This window comes from Ursus maritimus, unplaced genomic scaffold (assembly GCF_017311325.1).
Source record: "Ursus maritimus isolate PB19 unplaced genomic scaffold, ASM1731132v1 scaffold_24, whole genome shotgun sequence".
In the NCBI taxonomy this organism is placed as follows: Eukaryota; Metazoa; Chordata; class Mammalia; order Carnivora; family Ursidae; genus Ursus; species Ursus maritimus.
Window position 1 is genome coordinate 17,909,441 of NW_024424897.1, and position 19,427 is coordinate 17,928,867.

Here is a 19,427-nt window from a genome sequence, read left to right on the forward strand (position 1 = left end):
ATCATTGAGCCCTTCCCCTTCATTTCATATATGGGAAACTATGCCCAGAGTTATAGAACCTACTGATGGGCTTGGGACTAGAATCTGCTTGGGGTTTTTTCCATCACACCGTACTGCCACAGTTGAGGCCCTGTCCTCTTAACTAGGAATTTGGCAGGGCGTGGGGAACAGTCTGTGACTTGTAAAAACACTGTCCGGGGGTAGACAGAAACGCAGAGTGATGAGCAACAATGTATGGCATCCGCTTGGGCAGGAGGTGGGGTTTGGCGGACAGTGGAGGGAGAGTAGGGAGCTGGGAATCCCAGACTCGCAGCATGGGGCAAGGAGACGCAGAGGCAGTTGGTTTGGACCCACGGCCTGCTTAATAATGGTGAACCGTCTCATCAAGGAGAAGAGTTGAAGTCAAACTGTGGATAGGCAGGGGTGGGACCACTTCGAGGAGGGTTTGGAATGCCACGTTAGGGAATTTTGCCTTTATCCCGTAGGCAGTTGGGAGCTTTTAAGGATCGGGGTGGGCTCTAGGCCACATGGTCTCTGTCACAACTATTTAACTTCCCCGATAGAGCACAAAAGCAGCCACAGACGATGTGTAAGTGAATGAGTGTCACCGTGTTCCTGTAAAACTTTTTTTACGAGCAGTGAAATAGGAACGGCACGTGTCACAAAATACTCTTCTTTTGGTTTAGTCAGCCATTTAAACATGCAGACGGAACTGTGCTTTGCTAGAGGGACATGCCTTGGCTGTGGGCTGAACTTAACCCTCAGCGGCAGTGCCCGCACAAGGCTACCCCACACCAGCCTGAGGCACTGACCCTACTTTGCCAAACATCCAGAGAGTGCTCTGAGGTGGGACGGAGAAGATCTCTTGCATAAATCGACCACCTCAACTAACTCTCCTTTCCCAGGAGCTAGACTTCCTGCATGATGGCCACCCTAAAACTCCCTGACCCTGTGTGCTTTGGCAGCGTTCCCCCCACCGTCTTCCCTCTGTTCACACACCTACCCCAGAAGTCCTCGAGTAAGAATGGGGCTTCTGGGCAGAATAAAAACCTGTGTCCCAAGATGGCTTCCTTCCCCGGGCAGGCTCAAGCCAACGAGACATGGAATTCATGTCCCAAGGCCACTTTCCCAGCCCCTGTAGTATCCTGGGGTCTATATGCATTTCCCAGGATCCAAGTTCTCTCTCACAACCTGGTTAAGAAAGATATACATATAGGGGCACCTGGGTGGCACAGCGGTTAAGCGTCTGCCTTCGGCTCAGGGTGTGATCCCGGCATTCTGGGATCGAGCCCCACATCAGGCTCCTAGGCTGGGAGCCTGCTTCTTCCTCTCCCACTCCCCCTGCTTGTGTTCCCTCTCTCGCTGGCTGTCTCTCTCTCTGTCAAATAAATAAATAAAATCTTAAAAAAAAAAAAAAGAAAGATATACATATAAATAAGTGAAGAAATGCCACACAGTTAATGTTTAAAAAAAAATTTTTTTTAAGGATTTTATTAGAGAGAGAGAGAGAGAGCTCATGAGTGGGGGGGAGGGGCAGAGAGAAGCAGACTCCCCGGGGAGCAGGGAGCCCGATGTGGGGCTCAATCCCAGGACCCCAGGATCATGACCCAAGCCGAAGGCAGACACTTAACTGACAACCACCCAGGTGCCCCTGTTTAAAAAATTAATAAAAATAAAGATTGGGGTGGGCTGACATGTGCAAAGCTGATAGAAGGTAGGCCAGGGAGAGGAGAGGGTGCAGGAAGGAATGTGCACGTAGACATTTTTACCTGTTCAGATACAGGATTGCGGATATGGGATTCCTGTTATCTGTGAGATGGAAAAGGAGGAGATGGGTTGGAGAGATGTTCACTGTTCTTTCAGTGAGTGCTGATTACACTTGCGTAGCGCGCTGGCCTGGTTCTTGGGAGTGCTGTGAATATGCTGTGCCATATGTGAAGTGCAGTAGTAGACGTGTGTAACAGGTACGGGGGTTCAGAGGAGAGAGCTTCACTCATGTGGGAAAGAAGGGAAGAATTTGGTTATTAACAAAGTGTGGAAGAAAAAGATTTTGAGCTCGGATGAAGTGCCAAGGTTATCCTCGCTGAAAGCAAGAACAGTCTGAAGGGGAACGTAGCTTTAGGGAAAAAGTGATGAAGTCCCTGTCGGCCATCTTGAGTGAGAGAGAACAGTCTGACATCTGGATACAAATACTCAAGAGCTAGTTGGTGACGTCAGTGATCCAATTGACTGTTACAGGAGCTCTTGACTGAGAAGATCTTGAATGTTAAAAGCCCGCATTGCTTGGCACAGTCTGACCAGGCTTAAGGGTTACAGTCAAACTAAAAAGATTAATTGGTAAAAGATGAGACAAAGGTTGGCTTTGGTGTTTTCTCTGCAGAGGACTAGATGTCTGCCTTCCTGAGGCTTAGGGCTAGTCGGAGCTTTAGCATGGCAGTGCAGCTGGGGGACTGCCCACACTGGCAGCGGAGAGCTTCCATAGATCAGGAAAGAATGAGGGAGCCATTAAGCTCCGCTTGTGGAAGGAGCAAGGTTTGCAGAGCATAGCACGTGGCAGTTGAGCCCGTTTGATGGAAGGAAAGCGTATAAACCATAACCTTATCCATAGCTCAGTTTTTTGTTTGCTGGACATGGAGCCACCTAGGTGCTCATTTTGGCTCCAGCATAGTCTGGTCAACTTCAGGCCAGTCCTATCCTTGTCTGCGCCTCAATATCCTTGTCTGCCTGCCCGGGTAGAAGGAAATGCCTGGGCCTTGGAAAGGAAGGTGCTAGAATTCCTCAGCTATAAACCACTTACGCACCTGGAACAGACTTTCAGACAGTATTTAGGTAGATTAATAATCGTATGTCTTCTCTTATAGGTGACATAAACTACCAGGAATTTGCTAAAAGGCTCTGGGGTGACATTTATTTCAACCCCAAAACGTAAGTAGAGTGGGGAAATGACTCTCTAGAGGGGGGAATCCATTTTCCCAGGAAGTGAGGACAGACAGAGAGTTCCTAAGATTAAAACCTACTTTTTTCTTAGCCATGAACAGTCATCTTTCCTCCAAGTGGATTGGCTTCATGAGCTCTTCACAGGACGAGGCCGTTTCTCTTGAGGTCTTCACAGCTCAGCTCAGGCGCACGTGCGGGTCATAACCATATGCCCCGTCAGGAATCTCTGTTTGGAAATGTTATGATCACATACACATTCCTTCCCCTTGACCCTGCTCAGATTCAGAACTTAGGAGATTCACTCTTGGGGTCAGTGACGTGCCTTCTCCCTGCTGGCTCACCCATAACTCTTTTTTTTTTCCCTCTTTAGACGAAAGTTCACCAAAAAGGCCCCCACCAGCAGCTCCCAGAGGAGCTTTGTGGAGTTTATCTTGGAGCCCCTTTATAAGATCCTCGCTCAGGTGAGTATGTCAGGCCACCTGGTTCGGGTCTGCCCTTGTAAGCACGAGGTGGAAAGGCTAGTGAACTCACACTTCCCCTTGCCCCTAAACCCGCTCAGTTTCATATTACGAAGTATGAAGCTAGTTGATCACCAGTCTTCTAGATCTGGAACACTGCAGACCTCTAAATAGTCTCGATTTCAGAGTGAAGGGGGAAGATACAGAAGAAGGAAAAGGCCCTAGAGAAATTTTGTGTGAAGATTTTGTCTATTCAAAAGAATATGACACTTGAGAACTAATAATTTCAGTTGTGGGGATTTGATTTGCAGATCTAAGTGAGAAAGTCCTCCAGGTTTAACATATATATATGTTAAAGCATTATTTACAACACCAGGGGGGATAAGTTAAATGTTTACCAATGAGAATCTGATTAAGTGAATGATGGTGCATCTCAAATGAAGTATTTTGCATCCGTTAACCGAACGGCTGTATGAGCTTACTATTAATGACTTTTCTGGGCATGTATGTACGTGACGTTTGTCAAATTGAAAAAGATGCATCATGGCACCTGGCTGGCTCAGTCGGTAGAGCGTGCGACTCTTGATCTCTGGGTCATGAGTACAAGCCCCACGTTGGGCATAGAGCTTACTTGAAAGAAGAAAAAAGGATGCATCAGACAGTGGTAAGGATGTAGTTAAACATGTGGGAAGCTTCAAAGAAAAGAGCATAGCATTGCGCGTGCATGAATTTGTGCTACCTAAAAGGCAGAGGTAAAAGGGTAACATTATACAGGAATTTTCATAGACCTTTTTTCCAAGACCGTTATAAAATATTCAAGTGTTTAATAAGCCCTGTGCACAGTGAACACACACACATACACAAAATTTGTGTGGCCGTTCCAACTGACAAAAAAGTAAAACATAGCAACAAGACAAAATAGCATGATTAGAATTTATTAGTGCTGAAAAATACTTAGCATCTTGTGTCAGGCTGGAATGGATTAATAAAAGAAATTTATAGACTCTGTCTCGGTAGAGACCTTGAGTCTGCTGAGGATGATTTAGCTTGGCCTTGCCCTACCAGTGGATGGACTGCTAGGTGACCTTTTTTGGTTCCTTCCAGTGCAGCGATCCTCTAAATCTGAGAAGTCTCTAAAATAGGGAAGGGTAAGGCATTTCCTGAGTGGGATGAGATGCTGCTTTTCGGACACCAGGGGGCAGCACTGAAGGTCCATTTGAGAGGTCCAGGTTTATTGGCTGGTGTGGGCATTTAACTAAGCCCTTTTCACCGGGGTTGGTTTGAAGAGTAGGTACCAAAGATTTCCCTGAAACCAAATGGTTGTCCTTGCCAAGAGCTCTTCCTATAGAAGAGAACTTAGTGCAGTGACCCTTCAAATTGCCCTCTGGCCTTCCCTTGCCACTGGCGCTGTCACTACAGCTGATGTGGTGTCCGGCACCCGCACAGGTTGTGGGTGACGTGGACACCAGCCTCCCCAGGACTCTGGACGAGCTGGGCATTCACCTGACCAAGGAAGAGCTGAAGCTGAACATCCGCCCCCTGCTCAGGCTGGTCTGCAAAAAATTCTTTGGCGAGTTCACAGGTAACAAAAGAGCCCACGGCCCCTTTCCCATCCCCCTTGTCATGTTCTGCCGCCTGTGTCATGTGGAGCTCTTCCTCATCCCACGGTGGTGTTCAGAGATGTGAGGCTTTTTAAAATAAACCGGGATGTCCAGCACCTGGATTTTCTTCCTAGCTGTCTTCTTCAGCGGACGGTACCAAGAACTCTGTCTTGAGGAACAGGAGCAATTAAATTTCCCCACCAGGAGGCGCGTGCAAATAAAGGAGCTGGGGAAGCAGATTCTGAGGGTCTAGTATTTTTGCCAGGGGGCAGTCAGGAAGGTAGACTCGTGAGTGATGTGAAATAGTGGGGAAAGTACCAGCCTTGGATTTCTCTTTCCCCCAAGCTCCTGTCTCCTCTATTTGAGTGGCACGGAAGGCAGGCGATACAGTAGAACAAGCCCCAGACTGGTTGAGAAAAGACCTGAGTCTTGCTCCTGTTGTGGCCCTGACCCTTCCATGTGGTGAGACCCTGGGCCAGCCACCCAGTTCTTCTGTGACTCGATTTCTCATCTGTAAAATAAGGGAGGCCAAAAAGGTAATGGCTAAGGGCCCCCTCAGCAGTCTCTTGATTCTGAGTCCAGTGGGAATTAGGTGTCTGAATCCTCCAAGAACATAATTCTAGTAGTTCATTCTGGGCTGGCCATCAGTCTGACCTAGGAGATACCTGCTGAAAACAGATCTGCCTTCCCCAGGGTGCTAACGGAGGTCCTTTCTTGCGTGGCTCATTAGCCATTAGAGAAACAGGATCATGTATAGAACGGAAATGTGTGCAATGTTTCCCAAAAGGAAAGAGTCAATTTAGGGATTGTTCTAAGTAGCTCTAAAGAGATGGGTTACTTATTTAGTGCATGCGCTCAGTAAGTGCTTCAATAAAAGATCGTGGATTGGTGGCGATACTTGAAAATTTTTGCCAGCTGAGCTCCAAGGAACCCCTGAGCCCTGCCTGCTTCTTGCTCTTCCCTAGCATAAGTGTGGCACCATAACTTTTGGAGCTGAAAATCTGTCCCCTCGCTTTCAGCTTTCTGGCCATCACAACTAGATCCATAACTCACCGTTCACTTCCTCCTGTGGAGTGTATGATAATGGCTTGCTCTTCTCCCTCCGCAGGCTTTGTGGACATGTGTGTGCAGCACATCCCCTCCCCAAAGGTGGGCGCCAAGCCCAAGATTGAGCACACCTACACCGGCGGTGTGGATTCTGATCTCGGCGAGGCCATGAGCGACTGTGACCCCGACGTAAGGGAGAGCCCCATTTCTCTTGATTTTTTTTTTCCCTCCCATATGGGGATGCTGTTTTCTGGTCATAGGAAGAATGCCTTCTTTCCATCCTTGCTTGCCTCTCACTCCCCATGAGCAAAGTCAGCAGACCTGAATTCAAAGCCTGGTGTTAACACTTCTAGTGGTATGATCTTGGGGACATTATTCAGACTTCCTAAGAGTCTTGGTCTATAAAGTGAGGAATAATATGTATGTGATTGTTACAGAAATTGAATAAGATAGAAGGTATTATAGTTGTGTTCAGCACAGTCCCTGACAGATAGAAAAGATTCAACAAATGGTAGCTAACCTTGTTAGCCTTGGGCTTTAAAAAGATCTTTCCCAGGGGCGCCTCACTGGCTCCATCAATAGAGCGTGTGACTCTTGATCTCGGGGTCATGAGTTCAAGACCCACATTGAGTGTACAGCTTACTTTAAAAATAAGTAAATAAATAAAAGTAAAAATTAAAAAGTAGAACAGTCTTTCCCAGCCATTCCTAAGTCAGTCTAGTTTCTCGGCATAAACATACAACCCGCTGAGAATTGTGAGTTATGTCTCTGGAAAGAATTTGGGGCAAGCAAGTAATCTTGCAAGTTAACAGTGCAAGTCTGCCATCCTAAACCTGCTTTTCTTCACCATTGCCCTCATCCCCCTAAAGAAAAGGAAAAGATCTTTTTTTGTTATGCCTGTGACATCTATTAACTAAGCAGGGGGCAGGGCATGGTTTGGAATTTTCCCAGAAGATTGATGCATCTTCCTCTAGGTCTGGGCAGTCTTTTCATGGAGCTCATGTCACTGCTGTCCAGGGAGGTAGAGACCATGGTATTTACTGTGGTAATACGTGTGGTTGAGCCTGCACTCTGTCCCCATCTCCAGGGTCCCCTGATGTGCCACACTACCAAGATGTACAGCACAGATGATGGCGTTCAGTTTCATGCCTTTGGCCGGGTGCTAAGTGGCACCATCCACGCGGGGCAGCCTGTGAAGGTGCTGGGGGAGAACTATACGCTGGAGGATGAGGAAGACTCCCAGATATGCACCGTGGGCCGCCTCTGGATCTCTGTGGCCAGGTACCGCCAGCCGTAGCCTATAGCTTGGACTTGTCCCTGGAGTTGCCACAAGGAGCTGGAAGGAGTGGTCCTCCCTGGAAGCACAGCAGCTGCACAGCCCCCTGCAATAGATCAGTTGACCCTCCCTCACATCTGTTGACTTCTAGTTCTTACTACGCAGAGTTCCTCGGGCCAAAAGGCAGCTGCTGTTGGGATAATGCCAAGAGCCTTGCCTTCGCGTTTTGAGTGGCTTGTATAAACTTTTGTAACAGGATTTCTATTTTTACTCTTAATCTTCTCTTCCTTTTCTGTGTTCCTAAGTCATAACCTTTGTGTTTCTTCCCAAAAGAAATTGTCTTCCAGCCTCCACTGACTATTCTTTAACCAAGACAGATTTTGCTGGATCCCTTGTAGCTCCCCCATCTGTAGAATCAGACTTAGCTTGGGCCTCTGGGCTCCTTGTGAGTTCCTAAGTGTGGCTTCTCAGCGAGCCAGCAGAGCGGAGACATCCTGTTCCTGGCATTGCTGCCGCACCGTGCGGGCAGGCCCGTGCCCTCCTCCAGACCCACCCGTTCCCTAGAAGCCAGAAGACTGAGGAGCTAGGACAGTCACAGGGTCTTCTGTGATGCTTTTGGCTGGCATCTCCTTACATTCTGTCCCTTGGGCAGTGCCTTGCTTACCACTTGTATCCAACTGGAGGTGGGTTTTCCTGTTTTGTCCTCTTACGATACCCCGCACTCTTCTTTCAGGTGCTAATCAGTTTGTAACTCCCGTTGGCCCTTGAACAACACGGGTTTGAACTACACGGGTCCACTTTAATGTGGGTCTTTTTTTTTTTCCCCCAGTAAATACATTGTAGTTCTATAAATGCATTTTCTTTTCTTTAGGACGTACTTAGTATTTTCTTTTTTTAGCTTACTGTATTGTAAGAGTACAGTATAAAATGCATATAACATACAGAATATGTGTTCAGCTACTGTTTATGTTCTCAGTAAGTCTTCCAGCCAACAGTTGGCTGTTAGTAGTTAAGTTTTGGGAAGAGTCAGGACGTAGACATGGAGTTTCAGCTGCATTAGGGGTCGGTGCCCCTAGCCTCCGCATTGTTCAGGAGTCACCTATACATATATGTGAGGCTGTATGATTGGTTGTTTATTGTGTCCTTCCTCTGCTGGAATGTGTCTGTCTGGTTCACCCCTGCTCCTGGCTCAGTGCCTGGCACCCCTCCTTATTTCGCTTCTCTGTTGCTCCAGGTACCACATTGAGGTGAACCGTGTTCCTGCTGGCAACTGGGTTCTGATTGAAGGTGTTGATCAACCAATTGTGAAGACAGCGACCATAACTGAACCTCGAGGCAATGAGGAGGTAGAGTTTTTGAAAAGGCAACTGGATTAGTTTAAGCTAGAGGAGCACACGGAGCCACACCACACGTGAGCCCGCAGCAGCAGAACTCACGGGGTACTAACCCAGAGTCACGGCCACTTCCTGGTTCCGGGCCCCGGCACGGGCTCAGTGTTCTAGATCCGACCCTGCTCGATTCTCCCTGTACTCTACTGATGCTAGGGATTAGGGGGAGTTCCTTTTTCTTTCCCGCTCTCTTTGTTTTGCCACGGTGCACAGGAATAAGTGGCCCTTCAGGCTGCCTCCAAGCAGCACTGTGGCTTCTGGTGGGGGAGCGGTCTGCTTCTCTCTGACTTCTGCACCTTTGGTGCCTGCTTGGGCCGGGTGCCCTCATTCTTCTGCGTTTTGAATCTCAGGCTCAGATTTTCCGGCCCTTGAAGTTCAACACCACATCTGTGATCAAGATTGCTGTGGAACCGGTCAACCCCTCAGAGCTGCCCAAGATGCTGGACGGCCTGCGCAAGGTCAACAAGAGCTATCCATCCCTCACCACCAAGGTACGCTCCGGGCATGAGGGAGCGGCCAGGCTGCATTGCCCCGGCTGACAGGTCTGTGCTGCCCATGGCTTCATGTCCACCAGGCATGTCTGATGTGTTAATTCCAGCGGCCTGTGTCAGGAGCAAGTGTTCCCTTCTGCTACTGTCATTCATTTATTTATTTATTTATTTATTTATTTATTTATTTTAAGATTTTATTTATTTATTTGACAGAGACAGCCAGCGAGAGAGGGAACACAAGCAGGGGGAGTGGGAGAGGAAGAAGCAGACTCCTAGCGGAGGAGCCTGATGTGGGGCTTGATCCCAGAGTGCTGGAATCACGCCCCGAGCTGAAGGCAGATGCTTAACAACTGCGCCACCCAGGCGCCCATGCTACTGTCATTTCAAAGCAGGACATTGGGGGGGGGTGAGAGTGCACGTGCATGTGTTCATATTCCACAGTATCTTTCGGCGGGAAAGAGATGTGTCTTGGAGAGTACTCTTTGAATTGATTTTTCCAGAAAATATAGAGGGAAAAGTGAGTCATTCTGATCCTTCTACATTCTTGAGCCTTCTAGCATACTTTCCTGAGTAGTTGGCCAGGGCTAACGGGTCAACTTATTGTCCATAGACATAGGGCAGGGTGTTCCCTAAACGGCTGTGACGGGAAGAAGTCGGTGACCGTATGCCCAGTAGCACTATGCTGAATGGCCCAGACATCTTGAGGATTAACTTAGAGCTCCCTGCTTCCTGCTGGTCCTTCTCAAAGAGGCTGGAACTGATGCTGAGCAGCGGCTTTCTGATAGTGGGTTCGGTTAGCGCCTCCTGGGCTCTCACATTGATTCTGCTGCTAGCCGTTGTTGCTGCCGCAAGAGGTCCAGGCTGTGACACCAGGGCTGTTGTGTTTCAGGTGGAAGAGTCTGGGGAGCATGTGATTCTGGGTACTGGGGAGCTCTACCTGGACTGTGTGATGCACGATTTACGGAAGATGTACTCAGAGATCGACATCAAGGTAAGTCAGCATCCCCTCTCTTGAGCGCCTGCCCAGCCAGGATCTTGGCTCCTGGCTCCACACTGATTTTACAAGCAGCCAAACCCTTGATTCGCTTGGAAGGCTTGAGAAAAGAGGGGGGCACTAGGGGAGGAGACATGTTTGGGAAAAGCATGACCTGTTGCTCCCTATATGGGAAGGTATTTGAGATCTGGTTTGCCCCTTTCTGCAGGGTTATTCTCAATGTCATATGTTTAAAGTCAAGGCTCCCAAGCCAGAGTGATTCTTGGTCAGTTGCACAGCCCATCTTTGGTGATTAGGGCTCAGTGGATGGTTTCAGGGAGTGAGGACTGGCCCTCCTGGGTTTGCTCTCACATCATGATGTAGCCCCTTAGTTCAAGTGCACCTTGTTGGTACACATATTTTCTCCTAGCTCCTGCGGTGGTGGGAGTGAGTGCCCTCACGTACCTGTCTTAGACGCTCCTCCTGATGTGCCGAGGACTGGCGCTCTAGAAGATTCTGAGTTCCCCGGTAGCCAGCTGTGTGGGAGCTTCAGGGAGGAGCTGTGCTGCCCAGAGCCAGGGGTTGAGAATGGAACAGGGACCTGCCAGGCAGTGCCTAGTGCCAGCTGTGACGGAGCCACGGGAGGTGTTCAGTGAGCGGTGGGGGGATGGCTGAACGGATATCGAAAGAGACCTTGGGGGACTATCATTTAGGCCCAGGTTCGACTCGCACTTACTCTTGGCTGAGGGACACAAACTCCTCACTCTGCTGAGTTTTCTCAGGCTGCTTAGTGCTGGTGCGGAATTTTTGTCCGCTATCGTACTTGTGGCTGATGCTGATTAAGACCAGGGTGTTGACGCACAGGAGGTGCCAAGGGGACCTCAGAATTCCCTTTGGCAGAAGACTGTCCTTCCTATAAATTGCAAACTTGCCTAACAATTTATTCTGTTTCCCAGGTGGCTGATCCTGTTGTCACGTTTTGTGAGACGGTGGTGGAAACATCTTCCCTCAAGTGCTTTGCTGAAACGCCCAATAAGAAGTGAGCTGGGGGTCCGAGTGACCCTGGGACTGACAGGGGCACTCTCCTCTCCCCACTCCACCCTAATCACAAGTGCTGTGGAAATAGAGACCCCCTGAGTCTCGGCATGGGGTCTTAGGATGCTTGAGTTTAGCCCAGCGCTCTCATCCCTTAGGCCTATAGACACGATGCTGTGGGATTCTTTGCCGGAGGTCCCCCAAGAATGAGTGTCCTCATTGCCACTTCTTTCCATATAATCTGATCATCTTAAAATTTTGCCCTAGCAGCAGCTCCACTGTTTTTTGTTTTTTTAAGATTCTATTTTTAAATCATTTCTATACCCGACGTGAGGCTCGACTTCACTACCCTGAGAACAGTAGCCGCATACTCCACTGAATGAGTCAGCCAGGCGGCCCGAGACCTCACTTTTTTAAAGAGTGGTAGATTTGAATGAAAGAAGACAGAAGATGAACCCTTTTTTGCTGTATTCTGGCTCGCTGGCTTTTACTGACGTCACTGCCTCGCCGGCCTTTTCTTAGGAATGCCCCTTTTGTGAGTCCTGCTCTCTTCATCACTACCCATTTCCTTTCTTTCTAGGAACAAGATCACCATGATTGCTGAGCCACTTGAGAAGGGCCTCGCCGAGGACATAGAGAACGAGGTGGTCCAGATCACGTGGAACAGGTGAGAACATGGCTGTGGTTCCAAGGCTGGAAGGAGACGAGGCACCACAGCCTGCCCTCTTGGTCTCTAATGCCACCTGTCCGGGGAAGCAAACTGTCCTCCGGGAAGGCAGGATCTGTGACCGCAGCAGGCAGTAATCGCAGGGCTGCCGGATACCTCCATTGTCTCCTCCTTCCCTCCCCCCAGGAAGAAACTGGGAGAGTTCTTCCAGACCAAGTACGATTGGGATCTGCTGGCTGCACGTTCCATCTGGGCTTTTGGCCCTGACGCCACAGGCCCCAACATCCTGGTGGATGATACCCTGCCCTCTGAGGTACAGCAGAACTAGGGGGAGCCATTGCGGTGGTTTCTTTGCTGTTGAGTGGAAGAAACTACAAAGTGTACTTCTTTTCCCCAAAGTATTTTGTGGCTTCTTTCCAGTATGTCTACCTTCTCCTCCCTCTAAACTCGGGTTGTTGCCAGGGTCACTGTTCACATGTGCCCTCATATTCCGTGTAGGTGGACAAGGCTCTTCTTGGCTCAGTGAAGGACAGCATCGTTCAAGGTTTCCAGTGGGGAACCCGGGAGGGGCCCCTCTGTGATGAGCGTAAGTTCCACCCATGCCTTGGCCTCCCCCACCCTCTAGGGTCATCATGCCTGGACACAAGGTGGGCTAGGCTCATCTGTGGGCCCTGGCAGGAGAAGCAGCTCGGGGCACATGGGGCCATCCCCTGTCCTGGGGCAGTGTCCTCTCCTCTCCTCCCTCCCTGTCCTAGTGCTATTGCTTGGGACATCCTGGAAATGAAGTTATTTCTAGGCTGACATTCGCTGCTAAGTCGAGAAGGAATATGTTCGAGGAGAGGTATCAGGAGGGAGGTGGGATCAGAGTGGTTTATAGAACAGGACCGGATTTAGTGGGAAGAAATGTGCGATTCCTAGAACTTATTCTACATCCAGAAATAATTAAATATTTGCAAGAAAAGCACATCAACTTCCAAGAAGACTTTACGATGCCTGAGCATGACCTGAAACAAACACGAAGAATGTGTGTTTAACTTCTGTCCTCTGCTGTAGGCCTTGGTATCCTATCAGAACCCCATCTGCAGGGTGATTTTGTGCCATATCTTTTGTGGCCTCAAGACCGCTGCCATGCTGCTAGAGGCTCCTTGCTTCCCTGCCCTTGGGCCCTTGACTAGCGCCGCAGCTGCTCCTCGCTCAGCAGCTCCCCATCTCCGTTTCAGTGATTCGAAATGTCAAGTTTAAGATCCTGGATGCAGTGGTTGCCCAAGAGCCCCTGCACCGGGGCGGGGGCCAAATCATCCCCACGGCAAGGAGAGTCGTCTATTCTGCCTTCCTCATGGTAAGTGGGTGGGGCTGGCCTGCTCCAGGGCGTTGAGTGGAGGTCCAAGCTTTGGGGGCATCAAGACTACAGTCCCTTTTCTTTACCCAGGTCCTCCATCCTCAGCCTTCCCCAAGTTGAGGAAGCCTTTCTTCTTGCCCCATTGCAGGCCACTCCTCGTCTGATGGAGCCTTACTACTTCGTGGAGGTGCAAGCCCCTGCGGATTGCGTGTCTGCTGTGTACACCGTGCTGGCCAGGCGCAGGTGAGCCGCCAGCACGGCATGCTAGGGAGGGTGCAGACAGCAGGCGCACGGCAAGAAGTAGCTGGGCTCCCGTGGGGAAGGAGACGGGCCTCCTACACAGTGTCTGCTCCTAAAAACCTACTGAGCTGGTTTTTCAGAAGGAAGGAGGAAAGATTTGAGACAATCCCCAGCGTTACTGCAGATAAAAATTTTGAGATTCCTTCTTGGGCCCTCTCTCCTTAGCCCTTGGGGGAAGTACTGAGATGTGTCATTGGGGGAAATGTCTATATAGGATCTTGTTTCCTCAGTGTTTCCACTCTCGCCAGGGGTCACTGCCCTTTGGTGGCCACAGGAAAGGACACGGAGGACCCCAAGGCTTTTCCGCCCACTATAGCACGATTGTGGTTATTCTTTCTTTGATGGTAACTCTGTGTTGTGGTACATTTGGGGCCAGATTCTTTCTCTGCTTTTGGTCTCTGTAGGACAAGGGACTCAGCCTTTGTTTTTCTGTCACAGGGGGCATGTGACTCAGGATGCACCCATCCCAGGCTCCCCTCTCTACACCATCAAAGCTTTCATCCCCGCCATTGATTCTTTTGGCTTTGAGACTGATCTGCGGACTCATACCCAAGGGCAGGCCTTTTCCTTGTCTGTCTTCCACCATTGGCAGGTGAGAAAATGGTGCAGGCTGGCCAGTGTGGCCTCCCGCCTGTTCAAGGCCAGTCCCCTCTGGCGTGTTCCCCTTCCGAGCCCCAAGTGAGATTTCCAACATCCTAGAGAAGAGTCCTAGAGCATCTGAAACCACTTGACCTTTCAGATTGTACCTGGTGATCCTCTTGACAAGAGCATTGTCATCCGCCCACTGGAGCCACAGCCTGCTCCTCACCTGGCCCGGGAATTCATGATCAAAACTCGTCGCAGGAAGGTAGGCATCCCTCAGGCCCATGGCCAACCCTCAGTCCCCAGGGCTCTTGGCAGCAGTTGGATCTCTTTCCATTTCTTCCTTTGGGACCTTTCTCCCAAGACAGAGCAGTTCCCTGCACAGTGCAGGGAGGCGCAGTCTGTACAGGCCTCAGGGGCCCAGTCTGGCTGGGAAGGGAGCACCTGAAATAGCTGGGCCAGAGTCCCACCCCCGCCAACCTCCCCTTCCAGCACAGGTCTCGGACGGCCTTCAACTCTGTTGGTCACCACATAGGGCTCTTTCCTGTATCACCCCCACTCTTTGCAGGGCCTGAGTGAGGATGTAAGCATCAGCAAGTTCTTCGATGATCCCATGTTGCTGGAGCTTGCCAAGCAGGATGTTGTGCTCAATTACCCCATGTGAGTGCCGGGACTCCCGGCATCCCTGCTCCCTGCAGCGGGCTGTATCCTGGACTTGAAGCTGGGACCTGGTGTGACCCAGACTCCATGTTGTCAGAGAGCGTCTGAGAGTTGCTGCGGCCATTTTTAACAACCCCAAACCTTCCGACCCAGAATCCCAGCAAGGGAGGAGTATTTGGCCCCCTGGTTCCTCTGCAGCCTCTGCCTGGCTCCATTCCCAGGGAACAGAGTGGAGCTTGGACTCAGAGAAGGAAAAGGGGACGAAGTGTTTAACCCCAAGGGGCCCTGTCTTCAGGATTTACGTGGAATTTTTTTTTTTTACAAGTTTGACCTTAGACATGGTTTTTAAGTGAACAGAACATTCTGACCTCTGCCTTGCTCTGTTCCTTTCATCCCTCCCCTATCCCCTTCCCTCCAGCACAGTCTGACACTGGCCCCTGGGTTCTGAATATATGTCGTCTCCTATGTCTCTTCTCCCAGCTGCAGTCTTCCTGCCTGGGTCCCCAGGGCAGCAGCCTGTGATGGGAGGCATCCCCAACTCTCAATTCAGTGTCCCCGTTAACGTTGAGGCCACTTTCTTGCCTCTGCCCCCCCCCCCCCCCCCTCTCTACTCTGCTTCTTCTGGGTGGGATGTGGGCTGGCTTGGGAGGTGTTAGGCTTCTGGGACCGGAGGCCATTGCCCCTGGAGAATCTCCCTGGCCCTGGAGCTGGGGGCCAGAACTCTGATTTCTAGCCCTTTCTCTAAACCACACACACACCAGCCACTACCAGTCCCTTACTCTGCTATCCCCCATGTGAAGAAGAGACTTGATTTTCCTCAAAACTGCTTTATTAGGAACGTACCAGGGATTGATGGAAGAGGCTCTGGCGGCCCCAGGCCCTATAGGAGTCCTACTTCTCCCCGGGATTCTGTGCTGTCCTCTTGACGTAGTCTCTGTACATTGTGTACACGGCACCTGTAGGAAGGAGAGGGGAAAACATCCCATAGCACGGAGCCCTGCACCCATCCTCTGGTTCTCCCAGGAGTCTGACTGCAGCCGTTCCCCTGAGAGCCCAGCTTCCTTGCTCATCTTTTTGCTCTGGGTCTCAGCAGCTGCTGCACGGCCTAGGGAAACACCCTGCTGCCAGTTCACAAGCTCATCCACATCGATTACCTGTCTGAGAAACCTCACAGCAGCCTGCGAGGTCGGCAAGCCAGGGTGCTTATCACTGTGTTGCACACGGGGAAACTGAGGCTCAGAGAACGGGATTTGCTGTCACACAGCTAGTCAGTAGCTATCTGTCTCTTGACCCAGAGAGGAGGAGAAGTTCAGCGTGTGTTCTGCTGTGTGATTTTTCTCACCTCTAGGACAAACTGTCACAAAGCCAACTGTGCACCATCCCCACAAGCCCTGGGACAGGAGATAAAACAGGGAACCCTGAAAGTGGCTTGGTTTGAGGGCTTCACCCAAGACTTGCTGTGGAGACTAGTGTAGGGAACAGGGACTAAAATCACAATCCCTTAACTGTCAGGACTCACAGCCAGATTTTGCCTAATCAGCTCTGTTCTGATTCTCCTGGGACGCCGGCAGCCACTCACCTAGCATGACCGCACCCACAGCACAGGCCTGTGCCGCCACTCGGGTGTGAATCAGGTGTATGGACATCTTGGTGGAACCACGGGCCTTCAGCCGATAAATCCGGTAGGCTGCCACTGCTAGGCAGCCTCCTAAGCCTGTAGGCAGAGAACGTGACCGCTGGGCCTCAGTCATCAGTCACATGGCTCTCCTCATGAGAGAGGACCTCCCCCCACTAGGTAGCCTGGGCACCTGGATAAACCCCTGCTTTCCTGCACTTCGTGGTGGGACGGGGGGACCATCATCAGAATATTGAACTTCCATTTTCAAAGTGGCTGCCTCTCTCCAATGAGCCCTCCTGTATGTACAGATGGCCCATCCTGAACCCCCCTACCCCCATGGCTCTGCTCAGGCCCCTCAACTGCTGTGGGCTCCCACAACTACTTTCCTACTCTCCCAAGACCTTGAAGAAGGAAGCCCTGGAGATCCCAAACTGCTCCTTCCTTTCCTGACACTGCTGTTGATGCCCCACGTTTCCCCAGACCCCAAGCCCTCAGTTGGCCACCACCTCCACCCATCCAGACTCCCTCATTTCATTGTCAGGCATGTCCCTTCGTCCCTTTGCTGCTGGTTCACTCCTTTCCTAGCTGTTGACTGCTCAGTGGGTACGACACTTGAGTTCTCTGCTTCATTTGAAAAAAGTAGACCTGTTCTCTGAGGAAGGCCCCTCCTCGCCCTCATTCCTTAATTTCCTACTCACCTGCAGGCACCAGTGGAGACTCCCTGGTCTTCCTCAGGAACTTCTGAGACACGCTGTCTTCGCCCTCGGGTGGTACCCACCAGCCTTTGTTAGCAGACATGATCCTGGCCCCAGGTGTTAGCAGCTGGGGCTCTGAGGCTTCAGCCCAGTCCTAGAAAGAGGCACCCCACAATAAGAACTCCTGATTCTCCTCAATCTGGGGGAGAAAGGAGGGAGTTGCCAGCTAAGACCCTCTCTTACCATGCCCCAACACAGCCGCTACTTGAAAAGATGTCCCAAGTGTCCCGCCTCAGATGGCTGGACCACTGGTGCCATTTCTCCCACCTCTTCATAACATTTGCCTCTTCCCCAGCTCATTCTGACTTCACTGTTTTCTCTGCTTCCACCCACCCCCCACTTCCATCTGTATTCCTATGTGATCCTTGGGTCAAGAAAAAAAGCAGCTGGAAAAATCCACAGATGAGGGTGGGAGGAACAGGCTTTGAGCCTTGGGACCCCCACTGGCCTTGAATCTGTGACAATTGTTCCTGAGGGAGCTACAGAACAGGATCTGGCCCCAGGGAGCCAGAGCCATCCCAGACAGTGTTCCAGCACTGGTTACTGAATCACCAGAGCCAAAGATTAAAATGATTGGACATTGATTTGTGAATAATTTAGCATAGATTTTGGACATTAGTACTAATGGAACTAATTCTGGTCCCTGAACTGCTCCCATTTCCATCTCTTGCCAGGTTCTTTGCCATTGCCAAACCCCTGCCTCCCTCCCTGGGCAGGTGATCCCTGTTGCTCTACTTGCTAACCCCCATAAACATCTGCTCTGATCACAAACTAGACGGAGTCCCAGAGTCCAGGTCCACAGACCAGGGCTTCTGCCTGCAGGGTGCCTTCTAGGTCTAACCATGCGACAGACTCCCTGTGTGCGGTGACCTCTATTCCTGGTTGTCTCTTCTCTCCTGAGGGAGCAAGGACTGTCGGCCCCACAGGTTCTCAGCATGCTGGTGCTTACCCTAGGAGATGGCTAGAAAGTAGAGAGCGAGCAGCCAGGCCAGGGCTCAGCATCTGCTGTTTTGAACAGGCCAGGAGCTGATGATGGAGCTGCCACTGTGGGGTCAGGGAAGCAAGCTTTAATGGGGACTTTGAAGTCAGGAACGGAGAGGGGAGGAGATAGGCCAGGGCATCAGTCTTAACCCCCCATTTGCTGAGTTCCAGGCCAGAGCTGCAAGCACTGGAAAGTAAGGAAAGATCAGATGGCGGGGAGCCCTTAACTAGATTCAGTCTGTTAATTCCCATGGATGTAAGGGGCTGGATCGGACAGGGACTTGCTACAGGGAACTGAGCTGGAAATGCAGAGGCAAGAAAGGATAGAGGTCCTTGGTTCTCCCCCAAGCTATACTGCTTCAAACACGAACAATGTGGGATGTAAATAAAATGCCCCAATTTCCAATTGTGGTCTTGATCCTTTCAAGGATGCTTTCAGGACCAAGGAGATTCATTCAGTTTGTAACCACTAGGACTTCCTCACCTCTCCAGTGCTCTTTATACTGCGCTCACGCTCACTGGGGACAGAGATGACAATTGACCTGCGTTACCACCTATTTTGTTTGAGGTATTTACATTTCAGGCCTTTCAGTTCTATACAGTAAGTAGTTGTTCAGACTGGGAACTGAGCTTCCGAGAGGCTAAATGACTTATGCAAGGGTGCACAGCTAGTGAAGGGCAGCGTCACGATCTGAATCTAGGACTGACTGGCTCCAGAGTTTGTACTTGTAGCCAGCTTTCCACAGACCGGCCAGGCAGAAACCCTGTCCATCGAGGCCGAAGCTCGGGAATGCTAAGCAATTGTGGCACCCCGGATTCAGAGAAGAGGAAAGAACCTTCTTGCTAATAAGCAAGTGGAAAAAGATTGGAGTACACCATGGAGAGTCCCACTCCACCCCAGGCCTTTGTTCCTTCCCTAGATCCTCAGCCCCACGTGTCTTGTCCCAAAGGGGCTTTTCAAACACTGGAAATCTGTCCAGCTGAAGTCTTTCTTCTCTCTCCCCAGCACTGACTGCTCTAGGAAAAGACCCAGGGTCACAGTAGCTCCCCAGGGCCTTCACATATCCCCAGCGTCCATGGGAACTCTCCTCCCAGTCATTCACACACACTCTCCCAGGCTGCCTCCCCTGGTCCCAGCGGTGGCCTGAATTCTCAAGAGATGGATGGTCTGGGCCAGAGGCAGGGCGATGGCAATGCCTGGATGAGACAGAGCAAGAATCAGCATCAACTCCAAGCCCTTTGGAGAACAGGGGCCAAGCTGTGGAGAGGGAAGTTCAACTTCCTTGAGAGGTTCTCCCTTCTGTTGATGCTCCGATAGC

At 50.7% G+C, this 19,427-nt stretch overlaps 2 protein-coding genes across 3 annotated transcripts in view; one reads left to right on the top strand and one right to left on the bottom strand.

The window, feature by feature from the left end:
• EFTUD2 (elongation factor Tu GTP binding domain containing 2) overlaps positions 1-15,125 on the top strand; it is a 40,027-nt gene extending 24,902 nt beyond the window's left edge. The window contains exons 12-28 of the mRNA XM_008693558.2: positions 2,862-2,925; positions 3,308-3,398; positions 4,842-4,977; positions 6,105-6,232; positions 7,131-7,324; positions 8,554-8,665; positions 9,058-9,198; positions 10,088-10,189; positions 11,128-11,210; positions 11,787-11,873; positions 12,060-12,186; positions 12,372-12,459; positions 13,094-13,212; positions 13,361-13,455; positions 13,951-14,104; positions 14,252-14,359; positions 14,663-15,125. Coding sequence (XP_008691780.1) covers positions 2,862-2,925; positions 3,308-3,398; positions 4,842-4,977; positions 6,105-6,232; positions 7,131-7,324; positions 8,554-8,665; positions 9,058-9,198; positions 10,088-10,189; positions 11,128-11,210; positions 11,787-11,873; positions 12,060-12,186; positions 12,372-12,459; positions 13,094-13,212; positions 13,361-13,455; positions 13,951-14,104; positions 14,252-14,359; positions 14,663-14,758 — 1,925 coding nt within the window. The 3' untranslated portion in view covers positions 14,759-15,125. The remainder of the gene's footprint in view (positions 1-2,861; positions 2,926-3,307; positions 3,399-4,841; positions 4,978-6,104; positions 6,233-7,130; positions 7,325-8,553; positions 8,666-9,057; positions 9,199-10,087; positions 10,190-11,127; positions 11,211-11,786; positions 11,874-12,059; positions 12,187-12,371; positions 12,460-13,093; positions 13,213-13,360; positions 13,456-13,950; positions 14,105-14,251; positions 14,360-14,662) is intronic.
• A 446-nt stretch (positions 15,126-15,571) lies between these two features.
• HIGD1B (HIG1 hypoxia inducible domain family member 1B) lies at positions 15,572-18,587 on the bottom strand. 2 transcript variants are annotated; one of them, XM_008693556.1, is made up of 4 exons: positions 18,077-18,587; positions 17,071-17,221; positions 16,334-16,468; positions 15,572-15,710 (listed from the first exon to the last, which is right to left on the bottom strand). In XM_008693556.1, the coding sequence occupies exons 2-4, from the start codon at positions 17,168-17,170 to the stop codon at positions 15,646-15,648; spliced, it is 300 nt and encodes a 99-aa protein (XP_008691778.1). In that variant the 5' UTR covers positions 17,171-17,221; positions 18,077-18,587; the 3' UTR covers positions 15,572-15,645. The 2 variants fall into 2 exon arrangements, with proteins under 2 accessions (XP_008691778.1, XP_008691777.1); XM_008693555.2 differs by having other exon boundaries at positions 17,311-18,584.
• Positions 18,588-19,427: the final 840 nt, after the last annotated feature.

Excerpts from the sequence above, each read along its gene's own strand:
- HIGD1B (XM_008693555.2), bottom strand. Across the intron at positions 16,469-17,070 it reads GTCTCCACTGGTGCCTGCAG|GCTTAGGAGGCTGCCTAGCA; the intron begins GTGAGTAGGAAA and ends CTCTGCCTACAG. Across the intron at positions 15,711-16,333 it reads TGTGGGTGCGGTCATGCTAG|GTGCCGTGTACACAATGTAC; the intron begins GTGAGTGGCTGC and ends TCCTTCCTACAG.